Source organism: Anomaloglossus baeobatrachus, chromosome 1 (assembly GCF_048569485.1).
Source record: "Anomaloglossus baeobatrachus isolate aAnoBae1 chromosome 1, aAnoBae1.hap1, whole genome shotgun sequence".
Classification (NCBI taxonomy): Eukaryota; Metazoa; Chordata; class Amphibia; order Anura; family Aromobatidae; genus Anomaloglossus; species Anomaloglossus baeobatrachus.
Genome location: NC_134353.1, coordinates 63166609 through 63193112, shown reverse-complemented (window position 1 = coordinate 63193112; position 26504 = coordinate 63166609). Strand labels below are relative to the sequence as shown.

Genomic DNA, 26504 nt, shown 5'->3' with positions numbered 1-26504 from the left:
ATCATCCTCTGATGCTGCACATTCATTAGCATGTTAGCATGCCCACAGGGGCCCACAGGGGCGTACTAACATACTAATGGAGCCGACTAGCCAGGGGAACTAACACCCAGAGGACTAGTCCCCGAGCTCATTAGCATAAGATAGAAGATCTTTAGAAATAATTTTTCTACAGATCTCTTTATCTATGCTAGTGTATACAGGGATGGTTAGACAGGGATTAGCAATATACACCCAGAACGGTACTGGGTGCATATTGCACCTGACAGGTTCCCTTTAACAATTTCATCTCAATTGTAATTGTATTTAATTTAAAACTACAAATTGTCTGGTAAAAAAATAAAACAAGTCCTCATATGTGAATGATAAGAATAATAGAAGCGTAAAATTAACAAAATTAGATGCATTTAAAATGTGAAAAAAAATTTCTTAAGTAGTTTGGTCCTTGTGACGACCCGTATACAAGTGCTCCCAGCAGCGGCATTTCCTTTTTAGGGAGGAGCCTGATAGACATGTCGGCCATCTTTGTTGAGGGCATCTCGCCATGGCGCCTTATCGTGAGCGGAGCGCTTGCTTTTCTTTCATTATGCCTTCTATAGTCCATGATTATTCTACGGCGCCGTCGCCTCAGTTCGGGGTTAGTGGACGCCCCCCGGCGGCTCCAGAGCGTCACTGAGCAGGTATCGCGAGACCTGGCGTCTTTCCGCTCCCGTCTCTCAGCGCCAGAGGGGGCCTTTTTTATAGGTGTCTTCATAAAATGCCTGCTCGCGATGGTTTTCTTTTTCCAAGATGGCGTCGATGAGGGAGAGCGACACTGGCCTGTGGCTTCACAATAAGCTGGGCTCCGCGGACGAGCTGTGGACGCCGCCCAGCATCGCCTCGCTGCTCACCGCCTCCGTCATCGACAATGTCCGCCTGTGTTTCCACAACCTGTCGTCCGCCGTCAAGCTGAAGCTGCTGCTGGGGATGCTGCACCTCCCGCGCCGCACCGTGGACGAGGTGAGCGTCCCTCCTCCGCCCGCCTCTGGGCGTGAGCAGGACGGGTGCAGGGTGGGCGACCTGGGGGGACAACGAGTGCCAGCAGGCCTGCGCGTCACCAGCCTCTGCTCGAAGGGAGATCGGCTACATCGGCGCGATCTCGTCGGCAGATTTGTACACGACTTGGGGAAAACCGACTACAATCTAATCTGATGGGATTTTCTTCCTTCTTCTAAAGGTCCAGTCACACTAAACAACTTACCAGCGATCCCAACAACGATAGGGATCGCTGGTAAGTTGCTAGGAGGTTGCTGGTGAGATGTCACACTGCGACGCTCCAGCGATCCCACCAGCAACCTGACCTGGCAGGGATCGCTGGAGCGTGGCTACACAAGTTGCTGGTGAGCTCACCAGTGACCAGCCCCCAGCGCCGCGTGGAAGATGCTGCGCTTGGTAACTAAGGTAAATATCGGGTAACCAACCCGATATTTACCTTGGTTACCAGCGCACGGAGCTACACGTGCAGAGAGCAGGGAGCAGCGCACACTGAGCGCTGGCTCCCTGCTCTCCTAGTTACAGCACACATCGGGTTAATTACCCGGTGTGCTGCAGCTAAATGTGCACAGAGCAGGGAGCAGAACACACCAGGTGCAGCTGCACAGGGTACATATATAGGGTATAGAGTACAGGGTGCAGCTGCAGGGAGCAGCGCACACCGCTTAGCGCTGGCTCCCTGCTCTCCTAGCTACAGCACACATCGGGTTAATTAACCTGATGTGTCCTGCAGCTACATGTGCACAGAGCAGGAGCCGGCACTGACAGTGAGAGCGGAGGAGGCTGGTAACGAAGGTAAATATCGGGTAACCAAGGTAAGGGCTTCTTGGTTACCCGATGTTTACTGTGGTTACCAGCCTCCGCAGAAGCCGGCTCCTGCTGCCTGCACATTTAGTTGTTGCTGTCACACACAGCGATCTGTGCTTCACAGCGGGACAGCAACAACTAAAAAATGGCCCAGGACATTCAGCAACAACCAACGACCTCACAGCAGGGGCCAGGTTGTTGCTGGATGTCACACACAGCAACATCGCTAGCAACATCACAAAAGTTGTTCGTTAGCAGCGATGTTGCTTAGTGTGACGGGGCCTTAAGACGTTTTCCTAGTTGTCTAGCAGGAGGGGCTGTAGTAATGGAGGGGGGGTCCGAACGCTGTGAATAGTGAGGAAAAACATGGAACACCACCATCGTTTTCAGTTCACGACCTCCAGGGCGGCGCCAGATCTGTACACCGAGAGTCATCACTAGGGATTCCATTTTGGGATGTGAGATGATGATAAAAAAAAAAAAAAAAAACAAACAGGAAATTTGGCTTTTAGGGTTTTTTTTTTTGTTTTTCACTGATGTTGAACGCTGTTCTCTGGACAAGCCCTTTAAGTGGATACTGCAGCTTTTGGAGGCTGGGGAGGAAGTGGAGGCGTGTGGCGCTGGGGAGGAAGTGGAGGCGTGTGGCGCTGGGGAGGAAGTGGAGGCGTGTGGCGCTGGGGAGGAAGTGGAGGCGTGTGGCGCTGGGGAGGAAGTGGAGGCGTGTGGCGCTGGGGAGGAAGTGGAGGCGTGTGGCGCTGGGGAGGAAGTGGAGGCGTGTGGCGCTGGGGAGGAAGTGGAGGCGTGTGGCGCTGGGGAGGAAGTGGAGGCGTGTGGCGCTGGGGAGGAAGTGGAGGCGTGTGGCGCTGGGGAGGAAGTGGAGGCGTGTGGCGCTGGGGAGGAAGTGGAGGCGTGTGGCGCTGGGGAGGAAGTGGAGGCGTGTGGCGCTGGGGAGGAAGTGGAGGCGTGTGGCGCTGGGAGTCTGGGGAAGAAGTGGAGGCGTGTGGCGCTGGGGAGGAAGTGGAGGCGTGTGGCGCTGGGGAGGAAGTGGAGGCGTGTGGCGCTGGGGAGGAAGTGGAGGCGTGTGGCGCTGGGGAGGAAGTGGAGGCGTGTGGCGCTGGGGAGGAAGTGGAGGCGTGTGGCGCTGGGGAGGAAGTGGAGGCGTGTGGCGCTGGGAGTCTGGGGAGGAAGTGGAGGCGTGTGGCGCTGGGGAGGAAGTGGAGGCGTGTGGCGCTGGGAGTCTGGGGAAGAAGTGGAGGCGTGTGGCGCTGGGGAGGAAGTGGGGGCGTGTGGCGCTGGGGAGGAAGTGGGGGCGTGTGGCGCTGGGGAGGAAGTGGAGGCGTGTGGCGCTGGGAGTCTGGGGAAGAAGTGGAGGCGTGTGGCGCTGGAGGCTCAGGAGGAAGTGGAGGCGTGTGGCGCGGGGAGGCTCAGGAGGAAGTGGAGGCGTGTGGCGCTGGAGGCTCAGGAGGAAGTGGAGGCGTGTGGCGCTGGAGGCTCAGGAGGAAGTGGAGGCGTGTGGCGCTGGAGGCTCAGGAGGAAGTGGAGGCGTGTGGCGCTGGAGGCTCAGGAGGAGGCGGAGGCGTGTGGCGCGGGGAGGCTCAGGAGGAAGTGGAGGCGTGTGGCGCTGGGGAGGCTCAGGAGGAAGTGGAGGCGTGTGGCGCTGGGGAGGAGGCAGAGGCGTGTGGCGCGGGGAGGCTCAGGAGGCAGCGGTGGCGTGTGGTGTAGGCTCTGCCCCTCATCCTGCTGCAGGCACCTGAGACAAATCTTTGGACCCCATGTTAGTCGGGGGTCAGCGTCGCTCTCGTCACTTCTATGTTTTCTGTTCCGGTTATAGAGCAGGAAACTGAATCTTCCCACTAAATAGAGAAATTCTGCAATTTTGCGTCTGCAGCTCCTATCCAGATTTGTGTGTCTCCATGGTAACAAGCTTCCCCGGTGTGGCCTGATCCTGCAGTTGTCATGTTGTGGTATTTTCTCTGGATAAAGGTTGTGGTCACTTTGCAGTTTTTTATATGAATTAAAAAGCGATATTTTATGTCACCAGCAAAAGCTGAGATTTCCGAATTCTCGTACACACACTTGGGTTTTTTGTCCCCCTTTTCCAAACTGCATTCCCCGCACATTGCTCAATTAAAGGGGTTGTCTGACTCCTGATTTCACCTTCAGGCTGGAGTCGCACTCGCACGGATCGCATCGCCCAGACCGGCCCTCTGCCCTCCGGATCGGCTCGATAGACATAGATCAAGCTGACCTGCTCCAGTCAGGAGAGCTGGGGGCCGGCCCGGGCGATGTGACCCTCGTGAGTGACACCCCAGCCTTCATGAATTGTTACAAGGACTCTGCTGAAATGTCCTGAATCTCGTGTTTATGCTCCTCGCTGGCCGGTCAGGACTCTGGGAAAGCTGAATGTCTCCCTGTAGCCTCTGCACAGACCCAGATGAAGGTTATTAGCAATCCTTACAGTGAAGTAATCTATTCCGCAACAATCGCGTTATCTGCCCTTGGGCCGTACATGTCTGTGTTGGGAATGTAATTTGTTTGGCAGTTCTTGGGTGATTTATTACATGGCACTGGCACCTTATAAGCCGGGTGCTCGCTGTGTACAGACACCTGTGTACATAGGAGCGACACTTCATGCTTCTGTCCTTGGCGGGTAGGGAGTCTGGCTGCCAGTATCAAATATGGAAGCAACATAAATGGTAGAAATCCCTGTATTATATTGTGTAGGGGGTCCAGCTGGCGGGAGGGTGGGTCTGGCGTGTGGGGGGTCCAGCTGGCGGGAGAGTGGATGCGGCGTGTCAGGGGTCCAGCTGGCGGAAGGGTGGGTCTGGCGTGTAGGGGGTCTGGCGTGTAGGGGGGGTCCTGCTGGTGGAAGGGTGGGTCTGGCGTGTAGCGGGGTCCTGCTGGCGGAAGGGTGGGTCTGGCGTGTAGGGGGTCCAGCTGGCGGGAGGGCAGATCTGGCGGGTAGGGGTATGGTGGGGCGGGGGGGGGGGGTTCAGCTGGCGGGGGTTGCATCCAGCTGGGAGGGGGGGGTGTAGTCCAGCAGAGGGTGGCGGGTTCGGCGTAGGGAGTCTAGCTGGCAGGAGACGGTTTCGGCATATAGGGGTCTGGCTGGTGGGAGGAGGGGGGTACGGCTGGCAGGGAAGGTGGGGAGGGTCCAGTTGGCGGCATCTCAAATATGTATGCAACATAACTGGAAGACAACCCCTGTAATATATTCTGTATGGGTTTGGTGTGTAGGGGATCTGGCATGTAGGGGTCTGGCTGGTGAAAGGGGGTTCTGCCGTGTAGGAGGGGGTCTGGTTGGTTGGCGGGGGGAAGGGGGGGGATCCGGCTGTTTTGGAGTCACGTCGGGGGGGGGAGGGAGTTGTCCGGCATGGTGGGAGAAGGATGGGTCTGGCTGGCGGCATCTCAACTATGAATGCAACAAAAATGGTAGCAATCACCTATAATATAATCTGTAGGTGGGCCGGCGTTTAGGGGGCCAGCTGCGGGCATCTCAAATATGTTCCATAAAATCCTTTGTAATAACATATATATATATATATATATATATATATATATATATATATATATATATATATATAATATCTCAGAATGGCGGCCCTCCTGACTTCTGCGCGGTTACATTTGGCCCTTCGGTTCCTTCCCTCCTAGCGGAGCCTGGAGCGATGGTAGGACGGATTCCTGCACCTTATTCAGGCACAGACCGGGCACACTATAGTTTTCGAAGATCTTTTTGTGCCCTCTGGTTTGTAATAATTGGGGGATACATCAGAGAGCCACTTTCTGTTAGGGTCTTGGGCTTTAAATACCGGGAAGATGGCCCCCCCCCATTGTTCTTGTGATTATTTCACACCTGGGGTTTCAATTCTACAAGTTACTCGCGCTGCTTTGGTACCAAATGCAAAGTGTTCAGCGATGCGAGGAGGGCGGGGAAGTCTGGGGTTTCTATACAGTTTTCTTGTAGTGCGAGCGGTGATCACAGACCTGCCCAGAACACACACATCAAAACCGGACTCGCAACGTCTAGTATTCATTTTCCTTTCGTCTAATGCGGTAGAAAGTGAAAGTTTCATGCACTTTTGTAGTACAAGGACCTGTATCTGCTCATGCAGAGCTTCCTGGTTCCTCTATAGGGTACTGAATAGTAGAATATAATATTTATTCACTTAATTCCACTGCACTGTGTCATCATCACTGTCCCCATTGGAGCTCATAACCTAAATTCCCTATCTGTATGTCTTTGGAGTGTCGGAGGAAACACACGCAAACACATATAATCTCCTTGCAGATGTGGTCCTTGGTAGGATTTGAACCCAGAACCCCAGTGCTGCAAAGCAACAGTGCTAACCACTGAGCCACCGTGCTGCCATAGTAGAAGAATGTAAAGGGGGGTGTTTAGTGTACATTATACTTTGTCCCTGCAGGGCCTCTGTCTGCTCGTACCATAGACTGATGAGTGCAGTCAGCCATACCATGGTGTAGTCTGAGGTTACGGAGACCCAAATAGCGGTAATAATGTGTGTGGGGTCTCCCGAATCTCCGCCGTCACATGCTGCTTACATCCTGGATATCATCACATTTGGGTTTGTCAGGCCCAATTAATCTCTCATTTACGGTCTCCTGTGGACAGGTCATCAATATGTCAGTCCTGGACAACCCCTTTAAGTCTAGCCTTTGTGTGAACAACTAGAGTTTTGGTATTACCATTCCCGATTCTCGTCTTTATATGCCGCCAGCCTCTGAGCATCTATGACTGTGTGTAAAGGACGTGTCCAGTTGACAGGGGGTTTGGTTACTTATCAGTTCTGCTATTGGGGGCTGCATGGAAATTCTTTGTATCCTTTTTTGTGAAATTCAAGAATTTAACTTAGTTTCCCCCACCTATAACCAGTACAGATCGTAACTTATTGACTGTGGAGGTCTGTTTTGGACCCACACCGATCAGCAGAACAGAGAACGGTTATTCCTGTTTGGTGTGGAGCAGCAGGGTTGCGCAGGCGTGGGGCAGCAGGGTTGCGCAGGCGTGGAGCAGCAGGGGGGGTTGCGCGCGGGTGTGGAGCAGCAGCTGTCCATCCATTCATTATGGGGCTGCACGACACTTGATTTCTATTTATTTTTTTTCTGGCGTAATCCTATAGAATGAATGGAGCGGTGGTTGATCCTCCAATCTGCTGCACAGTTTTGCAATGGAGATAAGTACCTTTTTAGGAAAGAAAAGTGCCCCATTCTGCTGATCAGTGTGTGATCCAGCTATCAGATCCCCACCGATGGGTGATCACGCATCTTGCGGACAAGTGATAAGACTTTATAACCAGACCACTCCTTATTAACGTAACGTTGTTGGGACCCAGTTTGCCTGCAACATGGGAGCAGGAAGGGTAGTACCAAGATAGTAAACTTACTGACCGCTGGACCTCCATTGATCTGCAGAGCTCTATGTGAATGGAGTGATGGCTGAGCATAGACACCTTGTCTTCATTCATTGTCTATGGGACTGCCAGAAACAGCAAAGTGCAGTGATGAGGGGCACATGGGGAGGGCTTCATACATTGCCTATGGGACTGCTGGAGATGCCAAGTAAAGCGATGAGGGCCACGTGGGGTGGGCTTCATTCATTGTCTGTGGGATTGACGGAGATGCCAAGAACAGCAATGAGCAGCACGTGGGGTGGGCTTCATTAATTGACTATGGGACTGACAGCAATGCAAAGTAAAGCGACGAGGGACATGTGGGGTGGGCTTCATTCATTGTCTATGGGACTGACTGAGATGCCAAGTACAGCAATGAGGGGCACGGGGTTGTCCATGGGGTCCTTTCCCTGGAGCTTCAGGCACTGGATCACTATCGGGTTTAGCATTATCCGCAGCTTGTTACCTGTTGGTCTCTGGGATGAGACGCTTCTTTCCCAGCATCCCAGGCGTTGGCTTTGCTGTTGCTCTTCGGGGACTTGTTACTTCCCATTGCACCAGAACATGATGAAATGAGGAGAAACCTGAGGCAGGATCGATGGCCGCCCCAGGACGCCTGCGAGGAATTCTCCGCAGGGTGTTGGCAATTAAAGGAGTTTTCTAAGGTTGGGAAATTAGGAAAAATTGTGAAGTGTTTGTAAAAGCAAGCACCTGATCAGCTTGGAGGGATTCTGTTGTTTACGGCTTGTTGCCTAAGTTACCGACCACCTCTGCAGTCTCGTCAGCAAGCTGTTTACTATGGTACTTAGTTGGCCAGATGACTATATCTTGCTGCCCCTGACCGTCTTTCTCCGACATGGGAAAGCTCAGAATTTTGGCCAGTGGCGTAATCTCCAGGAACACAACGTCTCTTCATTCTCCCCATAAAGCAGAAAGACAAATGCCCTGCTGACCACCGTAGATGAGCACAGCCTTCCCTGGATCTGTCCTCACAGTGCCACTCTTGTCCTCAGGCTGGATGTGGTATTGCAGCTCAGCTGCTCCTCAATCTCATAAGGCAAAAGGCTCAGTAGAATGATCATTTTTGAGGTCACGGTGGTCGGAGCTTCACTAACGTGACGTTTTCTCTCTTGCAGATGAAGATGGCACTAACAGAGATTATCCAGCTGGCCACGCTGGACTCTGACCCCTGGATTTTAATGGTGGCAGACATCCTAAAATCCTTTCCAGATACTGGCTCGTTAAACCTGGACCTGGAAGAACAGAACCCAAACGTGCAGGATATATTGGGAGAGCTCCGAGAAAAGGGTAAGGACGCGCTCTAGGTTTAGGCCTTGGGTTGAGCTTACAATCTCCAACACTTTGTCTTCTTTCCTAATCTAGTGAGTGAATGTGAGGCCTCCGCCATGCTGCCCCTGGAGTGCCAGTATCTAAACAAGAATGCCCTGACCATGCTGGCTGGGCCGCTCACCCCACCAGTCAAGCATTTCCAGCTAAAACGGAAGCCAAAAAGTGCCACCCTCCGAGCAGAGCTCCTACAGAAGTGTAAGTATGTTGTGGGGGTAAGGCCTGGGCTGTATGCCATTTGTCTAGATATAATAAGATGATCTGTGTGTATATAATTAAAGCATAGTGGTCGTTGCATAATTATCTGTATGTCTGTATGACAATCGCATAGACACCATAATATGATTTTAAGATGTGCAGGAATGTGTTAACCAAGATGGATAAGCTAAAATGTACAATGAACAAAGAAGTATTCATAACACACTGATTGTATTCATAACATGTTGGTTCTCACCAGCTGGGATTTTAAGCTTGGTTTTATCTCTTATTCCTTGTTCCCGTTTCAAGGTCAAATGTTGAATTGTATAGCTGTGATTGTTTTACAACATACGGGTTAGAAGAGCACTGAGCTTCTCCTGGATAGAGACACGTCTCTGTGTGGTCATTTTTCCTCATACATATACTGTAACTGTGCAGATCAATTTGAAATCCTTCTCTGTGACCCTGAGAGAACCCATTTGTGGTTTCCCCAAAATTCCCAACCTTGACAATATGACGCCACGCCAGCAGGACGGCGGCGCCTCTAGAATATGGTGTAATAGACGGAGTGTTTAGGGCTTTATACTTAACATTAGTTATTATCTTTACAGCCACAGAAACAGCCCAGCAGCTCAAGAAAACAGCCGGGGTGCCATTCCACTCCAAAGGAAGGGGCCTGGTGAAAAAAATGGACACCACAAGTGAGTGCCACCTACTGCTTAACCCCGTAGTATCTATACGAACCTCAGTCAACTAGAATAAACTCTGACTAGCGCATCGAATTTGTTTTGCCACAACAGCCCCTCTAAAGGGTATACCGAAACAGGCGCCATTCAGGAGCCCCACAACCCCCAGCGTGTTCAGCCCAACTCCCAACAGGACACCCATCACCCCCTCCAGGACACCCCTCCGTAGAGAAAGGGGAGTGAAGGTACGTGATTTTTTTTTTTTTTTTTTTTTGCCATCTTTGCAGCTCATTTTCGTGCTTCCATCTCTTGTTTGGGCTTTTCCGCCTTATCTATTGTGTCCGCCTTTATTTTTGTCTTTTTCTTCTCCTTCGGCTCAACGATTTTTTTTTTTTTGCTTCGCTTTGTGTTTACCCCGAGCATAACTTGCTTTTCTTCTCAGCTGTTGAATATCAAAGAGCTGGAGATGGTGGGCGCAGGCCGAGAAGCCAAGAGAAGGCGAAAGACTGTTGGTGAGTAAAGAGCGGCTGCAGCTATTGGGGTGTCAGTGATTACTTATTACAGTATTTCATTTTATTACTATTCTGGATTCACAGGGGCTGATTCAATAGAAATCTGGTGTAAACATGGTTATATAGTTACTTGCGTTTGAAATCAAGCCCTCGGTCCATCTAGTTCCCCCTTCCTCCACCAGTTCTACATTTTGTCCCTAAGTCACTTATAACCAACAATGTTGTGTGTGCTGAGGAAATCATCCAGCCTTTTTTTTTTTTTATTTTTTTTTTTATTTTTTAAACCTTTTTTATTCAAATTTGTAAACATAATAAAAAAAAATTTAAACAGTCAGTTCCATGGTCAAATAGTAAACCTCAGCATACACGAGATTGATTTGTTCGTCAATGCAATGGAAGAAAAAAATAAAAGGTAGTATCACAAACAAAGAATAAGAATGTGAGTGTGAACCCTTCCACAATTATGTTCTTGCTATGGTGTCGACTACCATCTCCATATGGTACAATCCAGCCCTCTTTTATAAGCCGTTATAGTATCTGCCATTACTACCTCTTGTGGTCGGCATTCCACAGTCTGACTGCTCTAACTGTAAAGAACCCTTTCTTTGTCGCTCCATTGGGAGACCCAGACAATTGGGTGTATAGCTTCTGCCTCCGGAGGCCACACAAAGTATTACACTTAAAAGTGTAAACCCCTCCCCTCTGCCTATACACCCCCCCCCCCGTGCATCACGGGCTCCTCAGTTTTTATGCTTTGTGTTGAAGGAGGCAGACACATGCACGCAAGCTCCACAATTTAGTCAGCAGCAGCTGCTGACTATATCGGATGGAAGAAAAGAGGGCCCATAACAGGGCCCCCGGCATGCTCCCTTCTCACCCCACTCTGGTCGGCGGTGCTGTTAAGGTTGAGGTACCCATTGCGGGTACAAAGGCTGGAGCCACATGCTGTTTTCCTTCCCCATCCCTTAGGGGCTCTGGGTGAAGTGGGATCCTAACCGGTCACCATGCTCTGGGACTGGGCTCCCTCCGCAGCCCCTGGGGGAATCTGCTGGACAGGAGCCGGGTATCATCAGGGACAGGGCCCTGCTACTCTGAGGTACTGTGTCCCCTTGGGGACGGCGCATAGAGCGCCTGTGTAATGGACGCTACAGCAGCTGCTGGGTGTGTTTGTGCGCCGGGACTACCGCGCTGACCGCGCTTGTTTGCCGGCCGCGCTTATAACTTTAGTCCCCAGCTTTTGCAGCCTAGTACCGCATACTCCCGCCCCCGGGCCTGCCAGTCAGGGGTAAGGGCGGGACGCTGCACTGGACGTCAGCGCTGAGGGCTGGAGCATACTTAGTATCCTCCTCCCCCCTCACTGAGCACCGTGGGGCACCAGGTTCCCGCACTTTCTGAGGCACGCCCACGGCTCCCTCCTCCTCTCAGAACGCTGGCAGCCATTCCTATCAGCACTTCTGACGCTGGAGAACTTCAGAGGGGAGACAACACCGAGTTCCACAGCTCTGGGAGGCCCAGGCAGGGAATCTGGTGGTCACACAACCGCTGAGGGCGGTCGGTAAGCCGCACCTGTTACTAGGTGCTGGCCCCCCTGGGTGCCGAAGTGTATATTTATATGCTTATATTGTATACATTTACTCTGTACGGCCGCACTTTTTGCTTTTGGCTATATACCCTCACTGATTGCTCTAAGAGGAGACAACAGCATGTCGTCCGCAAAAAGCAAGGGTGCCAAGGCACAGGCCTATTTTGCAACCTGTACCTCATGTGCGGCGATGCTACCTGCAGGTTCCACCTACCCTCATTGTGTGCAATGCTCGGCCCCTGTGACACTCACTCAGCCGGAGCCTCAGCCACCGGTGGGACCCTCGGCCCAGGTGGAACCACCTGTTGCCACTGTCCAGGTGACAGGGACAGAGTTTGCAGCATTCGCTGACAAACATTCTGAGTCTATGGATAGATGGTCTGCTAAGATACTAGAAGCTTTGCAGTCCAGACCGGTAACACAGGCCCCGGGCACTGTTGAATCATTGACCTCAGACCCCCCTCGGTCGGCGCAGCAAAGTGCTCCTGGGGCGACTCATAGGTCCCACGGTGAGGACTCCGACACGGACCGCAGTCCCAGACCGGCTAAGCGGGCTCGCTGGGAACGTCCCTCGACTTCATCACACTGCTCAGGGTCTCAGCATGAGGACTCTCTGGAGGATGAAGCGGAGGTGGCAGATCAGGGCTCTGATCCTGACGCCGCTCTCAACCTTGATACACCTGAAGGGGACGCCATAGTAAACGACCTTTATAGCGTCCATCAATCAGGTGTTGGAACTTTCTCCTCCAGCTCCTCCGATTGAGGAGTCAGCTTCTCAGCAGGAGAAATTCCAATTTAGCTTTCCCAAACGTACACGGAGTGCGTTTCTTGATCACTCCAACTTCAGAGATACGGTCCAGAAACACCGAGCTTTTCCGGATAAGCGCTTTACTAAGCGCCTTAATGACACACGTTATTCCTTCCCCCCTGACGTAGTCAAGGGTTGGGCTCAGTGTCCCAAGGTGGATCCTCCAGTCTCTAGACTGGCGGCTAGATCCATAGTTGCGGTGGCAGATGGCTCATCACTCAAGGATGCCACTGACAGGCAGATAGAGCTCCTGATGAAATCCATCTATGAAGCTATAGGCGCGTCCTTTGCTCCGGCGATCGCAGCCGTATGGGCACTCCAAGCTATCTCAGCTTGTCAGTCTGAGATTAATGCAGTCACACGTGCCTCTACTCTGCAGGTTGTGTCCTTAACCTCTCAGGCGTCGGCGTTTGCGTCCTACGCCATGAATGCTGTCCTGGACTCGGCGAGCCGTACGGCGGTAGCATCCGCCAATTCAGTGGCAGTCCGCAGGGCCATGTGGCTACGTGAATGGAAGGCAGACTCTGCTTCCAAAAAGTTCTTAACCGGTTTACCATTTTCTGGCGACCGCCAGTTTGGCGAGCAATTGGATGAAATCATTAAACAATCCAAGGGAAAGGACTCGTCCTTACCCCAGTCCAAACCAAACAGACCTCAACGGAAGGTACAATCGAGGTTTCGGTCCTTTCGGCCCTCAGCCAGGTCTCAATTCTCCTCGTCCAACAGGCCACAGAAGGGTCAGAGGAACTCTGATTCATGGCGGTCTAAGTCACGTCCTAAAAAGACCGCCGGAGGAACCGCTACCAAGGCGGCCTCCTCATGACTTTCGGTCTCCCCAAACCGCATCCTCGGTCGGTGGCAGGCTCTCCCGCTTTTGCGATGCCTGGTTGCCACATGTCCAAGACCGATGGGTGAGAGACATTCTGTCTCACGGTTACAGGATAGAGTTCAGCTCTCGTCCTCCGACTCGTTTCTTCAGAACATCTCCGCCCCCCGAGCGAGCCGATGCTCTTCTTCAGGCAGTGAGCACTCTGAAGGCAGAAGGAGTGGTGATCCCGGTTCCCCTTCAGCAACGGGGTCACGGTTTTTACTCCAACTTGTTTGTGGTGCCAAAAAAGGACGGCTCTTTCCGTCCCGTTCTGGACCTCAAACTGCTCAACAGACACGTAAAAACCAGGCGGTTCCGGATGGAATCTCTCCGCTCCGTCATCGCCTCAATGTCCCAAGGAGACTTCCTAGCATCCATCGACATCAGGGATGCTTATCTCCACGTGCCGATTGCACCAGAGCATCAGCGCTTCCTGCGTTTCGCCATCGGGGACGAACACCTTCAGTTCGTGGCACTGCCTTTCGGCCTGGCGACAGCCCCACGGGTCTTCACCAAGGTCATGGCAACAGTGGTAGCAGTCCTACACTCTCAGGGACACTCGGTGATCCCTTACTTAGACGATCTTCTTGTCAAGGCCCCCTCTCGGGTGGCATGCCAACACAGCCTGAACATTGCTCTGGAGACTCTCCAGAGATTCGGGTGGATCATCAATTTCCCAAAGTCAAATCTGACACCGGCCCAATCACTGACATATCTTGGGATGGAGTTTCATACTCTCTCAGCGATAGTGAAACTTCCGCTGGACAAACAGCGTTCACTACGAACAGGGGTGCAATCTCTCCTTCAAGCCCAGTCGCACCCCTTGAGGCGCCTCATGCACTTCCTAGGGAAGATGGTGGCAGCAATGGAGGCAGTTCCATTTGCGCAGTTTCATCTGCGTCCACTTCAATGGGACATTCTCCGCAAATGGGACAGGAAGTCGACGTCCCTCGACAGGAACGTCTCCCTTTCTCGGGCAGCCAAGGCCTCTCTTCAGTGGTGGCTTCTCCCTACTTCTTTGTCGAAGGGGAAATCATTCCTGCCCCCATCCTGGGCTGTGGTCACGACGGACGCGAGTCTGTCAGGGTGGGGAGCGGTCTTCCTCCACCACAGGGCTCAGGGTACTTGGACTCAGCCAGAGTCCTCCCTTCAGATCAATGTTCTGGAGATAAGGGCAGTGTATCTTGCCCTAAAAGCGTTCCAGCCGTGGCTGAAAGGCAGGCAGATCCGAATTCAGTCGGACAACGCCACGGCGGGGGCATACATCAACCACCAAGGTGGCACACGCAGTCGGCAAGCCTTCCAGGAAGTTCGGCGGATTCTGCTGTGGGTGGAAGCCACAGCCTCCACCATCTCCGCAGTTCCCATCCCGGGCGTAGAAAACTGGGAAGCAGACTTTCTCAGTCGCCAGGGCATGGACGCAGGGGAATGGTCTCTTCACCCGGACGTGTTTCAAGAGATCTGTTGCCGCTGGGGGAAGCCGGACGTCGACCTAATGGCGTCCCGGCACAACAACAAGGTCCCGGCATTCATGGCACGGTCTCAAGATCACAGAGCTCTGGCGGCAGACGCCTTAGTTCAGGATTGGTCGCAGTTTCAACTGCCTTATGTCTTTCCTCCTCTGGCACTGCTGCCCAGAGTGTTACGCAAGATCAGGTCCGACTGCCGCCGCGCCATCCTCGTCGCCCCAGACTGGCCGAGGAGGTCGTGGTACCCGGATCTGTGGCATCTCACGGTGGGTCAACCGTGGGCACTACCAGACCGACCAGACTTGCTGTCTCAAGGGCCATTTTTCCATCTGAATTCTGCGGCCCTCAACCTGACTGTGTGGCCATTGAGTCCTGGATCCTAGCGTCTTCAGGGTTATCTCAAGAGGTCATTGCCACTATGAGACAGGCCAGGAAACCAACGTCCGCCAAGATCTACTACAGGACGTGGAGGATCTTCTTATCCTGGTGCTCTGATCAGGGTTTTACTCCCTGGCCATTTGCCTTGCCCACTTTTCTATCCTTCCTTCAATCCGGAATGGAAAAGGGTTTGTCTCTCGGCTCTCTTAAGGGACAAGTCTCGGCGCTCTGTGTTTTTTCAAAAGCGTCTAGCCAGGCTTCCGCAGGTACGCACGTTCCTGCAGGGGGTTTGCCACATAGTCCCTCCTTACAAGCGTCCGCTAGAACCCTGGGATCTGAACAGGGTGCTAACGGCCCTTCAGAAACCACCTTTCGAGCCAATGAGGGATATTTCTCTTTCACGCCTTTCGCAGAAGGTGGCATTTCTAGTGGCAGTCACATCACTTCGGAGAGTGTCTGAGCTAGCTGCACTGTCATGCAAAGCCCCCTTCCTGGTTTTTCACCAGGACAAGGTGGTCCTGCGTCCGGTTCCGGAATTTCCCTAAGGTGGTATCTCCTTTTCATCTCAATCAGGATATCTCCTTACCTTCTTTTTGCCCTCATCCAGTTCACCAATGTGAAAAGGATTTGCACTTGTTAGATCTTGTGAGAGCACTCAGACTCTACATTTCTCGTACGGCGCCGCTCGGACGCGCTCTTTGTCCTTGTCGTGGGCCAGCGTAAAGGGTCGCAGGCTTCCAAGTCAACCTTGGCTCGGTGGATCAAGGAACCAATTCTTGAAGCCTACCGTTCTTCAGGGCTTCCGGTTCCTTCAGGGCTGAAAGCCCATTCTACCAGAGCCGTGGGTGCGTCCTGGGCATTGCGGCACCAGGCTACGGCTCAGCAGGTGTGTCAGGCGGCTACCTGGTCGAGTCTGCACACTTTCACCAAACACTATCAGGTGCATACCTACGCTTCGGCAGATGCCAGCCTAGGTAGGCGAGTCCTTCAGGCGGCGGTTGCCCACCTGTAGGAAGGGGCCGTTTTACGGCTCTTTTACCGAGGTATTCTTTTACCCACCCAGGGACTGCTTTTGGACGTCCCAATTGTCTGGGTCTCCCAATGGAGCGACAAAGAAGAAGGGAATTTTGTTTACTTACCATAAATTCCTTTTCTTCGGCGCTCCATTGGGAGACCCAGACGATTGGGTGTATAGCACTGCCTCCGGAGGCCACACAAAGCAATTACACTAAAGTGTAAGGCCCCTCCCCTTCTGGCTATACACCCCCAGTGGGATCACTGGCTCACCAGTTTTCTGCTTTGTGCGAAGGAGGTCAGACATCCACGCATAGCTCCACTGTTTAGTCAGCAGTAGCTGCTGACTATATCGGATGGAAGAAAAGAGGGCCCATACTAGGGCCCCCAGCATGCTCCCTTCTTACCCCACTTGTGGTTTGTAAGGTTGAGGTACCCATTGCGGGTACAGAGGCTGGAGCCCACATGCTGCTTTCCTTCCCCATCCCCCTGAGGGGCTCTGAGGAAGTGGGATCTTACCGGCCTCCAAGCCCTGAGGCCGGGCTCCGTCCACAGACCCATTGAACCTGCTGGATAAGGAGCCGGGGTACCGTTCAGGGACAAGGCCCTGCAACTTTCAGGTACTCTGTGTCCCCGTACAAACAGGCACGCACACGCAAGACTTGCTGGGTGTGTTAGTGCGCCGGGGACAGTCGCGCTCCACGCTGGGCTTGGATCAAAGCAGCTTAGCTGTGTGGATTCATGTGCTGGGAACTACCGCGCCGGCCACTCTTGGAGCGGCGGCGCGGCTGGGACTTGTAGTGCGCCGGGGACTTAGCGCCGACCGCGCTTTTACGGCGGCGGCGCTTATAAATTTAGTCCCCGGCTTTTGCGGCCTAGCTCCGCTTCGTTCCCGCCCCCTCCCTGTCAATCAGGGAATGGGACAGACGCTGTGCAATCGTCAGCGCCGAGGGCTGGAGCCTTATTTACATGCTCCAGCCCCCTCACTAGGCACAGTGGGACGCAGGTTTCCCGCTTTTGGTCTGAGCACGCCCAGGGCCTGCCCCCCCTCCACAGGACGCCGGCAGCCATTCCTGCATGCAGTCTGGCTGGAGGACGGACACAGGCTCTGGGAGACCCAGACTAGGGATTTCTGGCGACCACACACCCGCGTTTAGCGGGCGGTAAGCAGCACATTAGTGCTGGCCCCACTAGTGCCACAGTGTGTATTGGTGTACTTCTTCCTGTACCATATATATATATATATATATATATATACTGCACTGTACGGTCGCTTCTTGGCTGTATACCCCTATATTGCTCTGAGGAGACAGCAACATGTCATCCACAAAACGCAAGGGTGCCAAGGCACGGGCTGTATACACCGCTTGTACAGCATGTGGGGCTAATCTACCAGCAGGCTCCAACGACCCTCATTGTGTGCAATGTTCAGTCCCAGTGGCACTTCGTCAGCCAGAGCATATGGTGGTGGTAGCCCAGGCAGAGGCGCCTGTGAACCCTGCCCCGGTGACGGGGACAGAATTTGCAGTCTTTGCTGATAAAATGTCTGTGACTATGACAAAAATCCTGGAGACCTTGCAGTCCAGGCCAGTGGCTCAGACCATGGACACTGCTGTGGCTATGTTCCCAGGTCCCCCTCAGTTGGAACTAATCCGTACTTCGAGGGGGTCCCAGGCATCACAGGCTGAGGGCTCTGATTCTGATGACAGTCCCAGGCCGCCTAAGAGAGCTCGCTGGGAGAGACCCTCCACGTCGTCACGCGGGTCAGGGTCTCAGCGAGAAGGGTCTCTATATGATGAGACAGAGGTGGGTGATCAGGAGTCTGGTCCTGACACCGCACTCAATTTGGATACGCCAGATGGTGACGCCATGGTAAACGACCTTATAGCGGCCATCAATAGGCTGTTGGATATTTCTCCACCAGCCCCTTCAGCAGAGGAGGCAGCTGCCCAGCAGGAGAAATTCCATTTCCTGTATCCCAAGCGTAAATTGAGTACTTTTCTGGACCACTCTGACTTCAGAGAATCAATCCAGAAACACCATGCTTATCCGGACAAGCGTTTTTCCAAACGTCTTAAGGATACACGTTATCCCTTTCCCCCTGACGTGGTCAAGCGCTGGACCCAGTGTCCAAAAGTGGACCCTCCAATATCCAGGCTTGCAGCTAGATCCATAGTTGCAGTGGAGGATGGGGCTTCACTTAAAGATGCCAATGACAGACAGATGGACCTTTGGTTGAAATCTGTCTATGAAGCTATTGGCGCGTCGTTTGCTCCAGCATTCGCGGCCGTGTGGGCGCTCCAGGCTATTTCAGCTGGTCTGGCACAGGTGGACTCTTTCTTAAGTCCAGCAGTGCCGCAAGTGGCGTCCTTAACTACGCAAATGACTGCGTTTGCGACCTACGCTATCAATGCGGTACTAGAATCTACGAGCCGTACCTCAATGGCATCCGCCAACTCTGTAGTTTTGCGCAGAGCCTTGTGGTTAAAAGAATGGAAAGCAGATTTCTTCAGCGCTCTATTGGGAGACCCAGACGATTGGGTGTATAGCACTGCCTCCGGAGGCCACACAAAGCAATTACACTAAAAAGTGTAAGGCCCCTCCCCTTCTGGCTATACACCCCCAGTGGGATCACTGGCTCACCAGTTTTCTGCTTTGTGCGAAGGAGGTCAGACATCCACGCATAGCTCCACTGTTTGTAGTCAGCAGTAGCTGCTGGCTATATCAGATGGAAGAAAAGAGGGCCCATATGGGGCCCCCAGCATGCTCCCTTCTCACCCGTGGTGGTGCTTGTAAGGTTGAGGTACCTATTGCTGGTACAGAGGCTGGAGCCCACATGCTGTTTTCCTTCCACATCCCCTGGAGGGCTCTGTGGAAGTGGGATCTTACCGGCCTCCAAGCCCTGAGGCCGGGCTCCATCCACAGACCCAGAGAACCTGCTGGATTTGGAGCGGGAGTGCCGTTCAGGGACAATGCCCTGCAACTTTCAGGTACTCTGTGTCCCCGGCAGGCACGGACACTCTCAAGGCTTGCTGAGCGTTGTAGTGCGCCGGGGACAGTAGCGCTGTGCGCTGGGGTTAGGTCACTGCAGCTTTGCTGAGTGACGTTACATGTTGGGAACTACTGCGCCGACCGCTACTGGAGCGGCGGCGCAGCTGCGACTTGTGGTGCGCCGGGGACTTTGCGCCGACCGCGCTTTTACGGCGGCGGCGCTTCTAACTTTAGCCCCCGGCTTCTGCGGCCTAGCGCCGCTTCGTTCCCGCCCCTACCCTGTCAATCAGGGTAGGGGAGAGACGCTGCTCAATTGGCAGCGCCGAGGGCTGGAGCTTATTTACATGCTCCAGCCCTCTCACTAGGCACAGTGGGAAGCAGGCTTCCCGCTCTTCGTCTGTATACGCCCAGGGCCCGCCCCCCCTCTCCACAAGGACGCCGGCAGCCATTACACATGCGGTCTGGCTGGGGAGAGGCAGCAGGCTCTGGGAGACCCAGACTAAAGGGAATTCGGCGACCACACACCCGCTCCTAAGCGGGCGGTAAGCTGCACTTTAGTGCTGGCCCCACTAGTGCCTCAGTGTTATATTAGTGTACTTTTTTCTTAGTACCATATATATATATATAGTTGCACTGTAAGGTCGCTTCTTGGCTGGACACCCTGTACTGCTCTGAGGAGGCAGCAACATGTCATCCGCAAAACGCAAGGGTGCCAAGGCACAGGCTGTGTACACTGTTTGTACTGCATGTGGGGCTGATCTACCGGCAGGCTCCAAAGACTCACATTGTATGCAATGTTCAGTCCCAGTGGCACTTCGTCAGCCAGAGCCTAATGTGGTGGTAGCCCAGGCAGAGACGCCTTTGAACCCTGCCCCGGTGACTGGGACAGACTTTGCAGTTTTTGCTGATAAAATGTCTGTGACTATGTCAAAAATCCTGGAGACCTTGCAGTCCAGGCCAGTTACTCAGACCATGGACACTGCTGTGTCTCTGCTCTCCGGTCCCCCTCAGTTGGAACTAATCCGTACTTCAAGGGGGTCTCAAGCATCACAGGCTGAAGTCTCTGACTCAGATGACAGTCCCAGGCAGCCTAAGCGAGCTCGCTGGGAAAGACCCTCAACGTCATCACACTGCTCAGGGTCTCAGCGAGAAGAGTCTCTCTGTGATGAGACTGAGGACGGTGATCAGGATTCTAATCCTGAGGCTCCCTTCAATCTGGATGCCCCTGATGGTGACGCCATGGTTAATGACCTTATATCGGCAATTAATAGACTGTTGGATATTTCTCCCCCAGCCCCTTCTGCAGAGGAGGCAGCGGCACAGCAGGAGAAGTTCCATTTCCTGTATCCCAAGCGTAAATTAAGTGCTTTTTTGGACCACTCTGACTTAAGAGAATCGATCCAGAAACACGACGCTCATCCAGACAAGCGTTTCTCTAAACGTTCTAAGGATACCCGTTATCCTTTTCCCTCTGAGGTGGCCAAACGCTGGACCCAGTGTCCAAAGGTGGATCCCCCAATTTCCAAGCTTGCGGCTAGATCCATAGTTGCAGTAGAGGATGGCGCTTCACTTAAGGATGCCAACGACAGACAGATGGACCTTTGGTTGAAATCTGTCTATGAAGCTATCGGCGCGTCGTTTGCTCCAGCATTCGCATCCGTGTGGGCACTCAAAGCTATTTCAGCTGGTTTAGCACAGGTGGATGCTATCATACATCCAGCGGTGCCGCAGGTGGCGTCCCTAACTTCGCAAATGTCTGCGTTTGCGACCTATGCTATCAATGCTGTCCTAGAATCTACGAGCCGTACCGCTATGGCGTCCGCCAATTCTGTGGTTTTGCGCAGAGCCTTGTGGTTAAAGGACTGGAAAGCAGATGCTGGTTCCAAAAAATGCTTAACCAGCTTGCCATTATCTAGAGACAGACTGTTTGGTGAGCCATTGGCTGAAATCATAAAACAGTCCAAGGGTAAGGACTCTTCCTTACCACAGCCCAGAGCAAGTAAACCTCAACAGAAAAGGTGGCAGTCGAGGTTTCGGTCCTTTCGAGGCTCGGGCAAGGCCCAATTCTCCTCGTCCAAAAGGACTCAGAAAGAACAAGGGAGCTCAGATTCCTGGCGGGCTCACTCACGCCCCAGGAAAGCAAATGGAGGAACCGCTTCCAAAGCGGCTACCTCATGACTTTCGGCCTCCTCCCTCCGCATCCTCGGTCGGTGGCAGGCTCTCCCGCTTTTGCGACATTTGGCTGTCACAGGTCAAGGACCGGTGGGTAACAGACATTTTGTCTCGCGGGTACAGAATCGAGTTCAGTTCTCGACCTCCACTTCGGTTCTTCAGAACCTCCCCACACCCCAACCGAGCAGATGCCCTGCTGCAGGCGGTGGACTCTCTAAGAGCAGAAGGAGTCGTGATCCCTGTCCCCCCTCAGGAACGGGGGCGAGGATTTTACTCCAATCTCTTTGTGGTTCCAAAAAAGGACGGCTCCTTCCGTCCTGTTCTGGACCTAAAACTGCTCAACAAGCATGTGAACGCCAGGCGGTTCCGGATGGAATCCCTCCGCTCAGTCATTGCCTCAATGTCTCAAGGAGATTTCCTAGCATCAATAGACATCAAAGATGCTTATCTCCACGTGCCGATTTGCTACAGAGCACCAACGCTTTCTACGCTTCGTGATAGGAGACGACCATCTTCAGTTCGTAGCTCTGTCATTTGGTCTGGCGACAGCCCCTCGGGTGTTCACCAAGATCATGGCGGCAGTGGTAGCAGTCTTGCACTCTCACGGACACTCTGTGATCCCTTACTTGGACGATCTACTGGTCAAGGCACCCTCTCAAGAGGCATGCCAACTCAGCCTGAATGTTGCACTGGAGACTCTCCAGGCGTTAGGGTGGATCATCAACTTCCCAAAGTCAAATCTGTCACCGACCCAATCACTAACGTATCTTGGCATGGAGTTTCATACTCTCTCAGCGATAGTGAAGCTTCCGCTGGCCAAGCAGCGGTCTCTACAGACTGGGGTGCAGGCTCTCCTTCAAAGTCAGTCGCACTCCTTAAGACGCCTCATGCACTTCCTCGGGAAGATGGTGGCGGCAATAGAGGCGGTTCCGTTTGCGCAGTTTCATCTGCGTCCACTTCAATGGGACATTCTCCGCCAATGGGACGGGAAGTCAACATCCCTGGACAGGAAAGTCTCCCTTTCCCAGACGGCCAAAGACTCCCTGCAGTGGTGGCTTCTTCCCACCTCATTATCACAGGGAAGATCATTCCTGCCCCCATCCTGGGCAGTGGTCACGACAGACGCGAGTCTGTCAGGGTGGGGAGCAGTGTTTCTCCACCACAGGGCTCAGGGTACGTGGACTCAGCAGGAGTCCACCCTTCAGATCAATGTTCTGGAAATCAGAGCAGTGTATCTTGCCCTACTAGCCTTCCAGCAGTGGCTGGAAGGAAGGCAGATCCGAATTCAGTCGGACAACTCCACAGCGGTGGCATACATCAACCACCAAGGGGGGACACGCAGTCGGCAAGCCTTCCAGGAAGTCCGGCGGATTCTGATGTGGGTGGAAGCCACAGCCTCCACCATATCCGCAGTTCACATCCCCGGCGTAGAAAACTGGGAAGCAGACTTCCTCAGTCGCCAGGGCATGGACGCAGGGGAATGGTCCCTTCACCCAGACGTGTTTCAGGAAATCTGTCGCCGCTGGGGGGTGCCGGACGTCGACCTAATGGCGTCACGGCACAACAACAAGGTCCCAACCTTCATGGCACGGTCTCGCGATCAAAGAGCACTGGCGGCAGACGCCCTAGTGCAAGATTGGTCGCAGTTCCGGCTCCCTTATGTGTTTCCACCTCTGGCACTCTTGCCCAGAGTGCTACGCAAGATCAGATCCGATTGCAGCCGCGTCATACTTGTCGCCCCAGACTGGCCGAGGAGGGCGTGGTATCCGGATCTGTGGCAGCTCACGGTCGGCCAACCGTGGGCACTCCCAGACCGACCAGACTTACTGTCCCAAGGGCCGTTTTTCCATCGGAATTCTGCGGCCCTGAACCTGACTGTGTGGCCATTGAGTCCTGGATCCTAGCGTCTTCAGGATTGTCCCAAGGGGTCGTTGCCACCATGAGACAGGCTAGGAAGCCCACGTCCGCTAAGATCTACCACAGAACGTGGAGGATATTCTTATCCTGGTCCTCTGCTCAGGGAGTGTCTCCCTGGCCATTTGCATTGCCTACCTTTCTTTCTTTCCTGCAATCTGGGTTAGAAAAAGGTTTGTCGCTCAGCTCCCTTAAAGGTCAGGTCTCGGCGCTATCCGTCTTTTTTCAGAGGCGTTTGGCACGCCTTCCTAAGGTGCGCACGTTCCTACAGGGGGTTTGCCATATCGTACCCCCGTACAAGCGGCCGTTAGATCCATGGGATCTGAACAGGGTACTAGTTGCCCTCCAGAAGCCGCCCTTCGAGCCTCTGAGGGAGGTTTCACTTTCTAGACTATCACAGAAAGTGGCTTTTCTGGTAGCGATCACATCTCTTCGGAGAGTGTCTGAGCTGGCAGCACTATCATCCAAGGCTCCCTTCCTGGTCTTCCACCAGGACAAGGTTGTGCTGCGCCCCATTCAGGAGTTTCTCCCGAAGGTGGTATCCTCTTTTCATCTTAATCAGGATATCTCTTTGCCTTCGTTTTGTCCTCATGCAGTTCATCGGTATGAGAAAGATTTACATTTGTTAGATCTGGTGAGAGCACTCAGAATCTACATCTCCCGCACGGTGCCCTTGCGCCGTTCGGATGCACTCTTTGTCCTTGTCGCTGGTCAGCGCAAAGGGTCGCAGGCTTCTAAGGCCACCCTGGCTCGATGGATCAAAGAACCAATTCTTGAAGCCTACCGTTCTGCTGGGTTTCCGGTTCCATCAGGGCTGAAGGCCCATTCTACCAGAGCCGTGGGTGCATCCTGGGCATTACGACACCAGGCTACGGCTCAACAGGTGTGCCAGGCAGCTACCTGGTCGAGTTTGCACACTTTCACCAAACATTATCAGGTGCATACCTATGCTTCGGCGGACGCAAGCCTAGGTAGAAGAGTCCTGCAGGCGGCAGTTACCTCCCCATAGGGGAGGGCTGTCTTGCAGCTCTAACATGAGGTATTTCTTTACCCACCCAGGGACAGCTTTTGGACGTCGCAATCGTCTGGGTCTCCCAATAGAGCGCTGAAGAAGAAGGGAATTTTGTTACTTACCGTAAATTCCTTTTCTTCTAGCTCTTATTGGGAGACCCAGCTCCCGCCCTGTTGTCCTTCGGGATTTTTGGTTTGTTTGCGGGTACACATGTTGTTCATGTTGAACGGTTTTCAGTTCTCCGAGGTTACTCGGAGAGGATTTGTTTAAACCAGTTATTGGCTTTCCTCCTTCTTGCTTTTGCACTAAAACTGGTGAGCCATTGATCCCACTGGGGGTGTATAGCCAGAAGGGGAGGGGCCTTACACTTTTTAGTGTAATTGCTTTGTGTGGCCTCCGGAGGCAGTGCTATACACCCAATCGTCTGGGTCTCCCAATAAGAGCTAGAAGAAAAGGAATTTACGGTAAGTAACAAAATTCCCTTCTTCTTCGGCGCTCCATTGGGAGACCCAGACGATTGGGTGTATAGCTACTGCCTCCGGAGGCCACACAAAGTATTACACTAAAAAGTGTAAGGCCCCTCCCCTTCTGGCTATACACCCCCAGTGGGATCACTGGCTCACCAGTTTTCTGCTTTGTGCGAAGGAGGTCAGACATCCACGCATAGCTCCACTGTTTAGTCAGCAGTAGCTGCTGACTATATCGGATGGAAGAAAAGAGGGCCCATATGGGGCCCCCAGCATGCTCCCTTCTCACCCCACTTGTGGTTTGTAAGGTTGAGGTACCCATTGCGGGTACGGAGGCTGGAGCCCACATGCTGTTTTCCTTCCACATCCCCCTGAGGGGCTCTGAGGAAGTGGGATCTTACCGGCCCCAAAGCCCTGAGGCCGGGCTCCATCCACAGACCCATTGAACCTGCTGGATGTGGAGCGGGAGTGCCGTTCAGGGACATGGCCCTGCACCATTCAGGTACTCTGTGTCCCCGTACACACAGGCACAGCACACTCCAGACTTGCTGGGTGTGCTAGTGCGCCGGGGACAGTAAAGGGTTACAGTCACTGCAGCCTAGCTGAGTGACTTTATGTATGGGGAACTACCGCGCCGGACGCTCCGGGAGCGGCGGCGCGGCTGGGACTTGTAGTGCGCCGGGGACTTAGCGCCGACCGCGCTTTTACGGCGGCGGCGCTTATAAATCCAGTCCCCGGCTTTTGCGGCCTAGCTCCGCTTCGTTCCCGCCCCCACCCTGTCAATCAGCAGCGCCGAGGGCTGGAGCCTTATTTACATGCTCCAGCCCTCTCACTGGACACTGTGGGACGCCGGTTTCCCGCTCTGACTTGGGGCACGCCCACGGCCCGCCCCTACTCACACGAGCTGGAGAAGGACGCCGGCAGCCATTCCTGCAGTCCGAGCTGAGAGATCGGACTCTGGGCGACCAGGCACAGGACTAGGGCGACCACACACCCGCTTATAGGCGGGCGGTAAGCGGCACCTGAAGTGCTGACCCCACTAAATACCGCAGTTGTCCATTTGTATTTTTATGCTTACACTGCATAGGTCGCTATTTTTGGCTATATGCCCTCTTAGATGGCGACACATCAGCAGCAGGAAAGCAAGGGTGCTAAGGCACAGGCTTTCTATGCTGCTTCTATTGCATGTACTGAAGTGTTCATGTGTATTTATGCTTGTATGCTATACACTGCACTGTACGGTCGCTAGTCTGGGCTATTTTCGCCTAGAATGACTAGACTACAGCAGCAGAAAAGCAGGGGTGCTGAGGCACAGGTTTTTTCTATGCTGCTTGTATTGCAGGGGTTGCAGTGTTCATTTGTACTTATGCTTGTATGCTATACATTGCACTGTATGATCGATATTCTGGGCTATATTCCCCTAGATGGCTAGTCTACAGCAGCAGAAAAGCAGGGGTGCCAAGGCACAGGCTTTCTATGCTGCTTGTATTGCATGTGCTGCAGTGTTCATTGTACTTTATGCTTGTATGCTATACATTGCATTGTACGGTCGCCATTCTTGGCTCTATGTCCTAGATGGCTAGTCGGCAGCAGCATATAAGCAACACAGGCTTTCGATGCTGTTTTTACTGCATGTGATACTGTTCCACGGCACTGAACCCCATTGTGTGCAATGCTCCCCTGGAGCACTTGGTCAGCCGGGGTCTCTACTAGACGTGGCCAAAGGAACCACCTGTCAACCCTGTCCAAGGACAGGGATGGAGTTGCAATGGGATAGAGACTTGCAGTCCGGACAGGCCATGGGCAATCTGGATCATTGCTCCCTGGCCACCCTCATTG

General features: G+C 53.4%; 1 protein-coding gene across 1 annotated transcript in view; it reads left to right on the top strand.

Moving 5' to 3' along the window:
- Positions 1–526: 526 nt before the first annotated feature.
- NELFA (negative elongation factor complex member A) overlaps positions 527–26504 on the top strand; it is a 114444-nt gene continuing 88466 nt past the window's right edge. Inside the window, exons 1-6 of the mRNA XM_075332886.1 lie at positions 527–996; positions 8384–8555; positions 8631–8792; positions 9404–9493; positions 9593–9723; positions 9921–9990. Coding sequence (XP_075189001.1) covers positions 787–996; positions 8384–8555; positions 8631–8792; positions 9404–9493; positions 9593–9723; positions 9921–9990 — 835 coding nt within the window. The 5' untranslated portion in view covers positions 527–786. The remainder of the gene's footprint in view (positions 997–8383; positions 8556–8630; positions 8793–9403; positions 9494–9592; positions 9724–9920; positions 9991–26504) is intronic.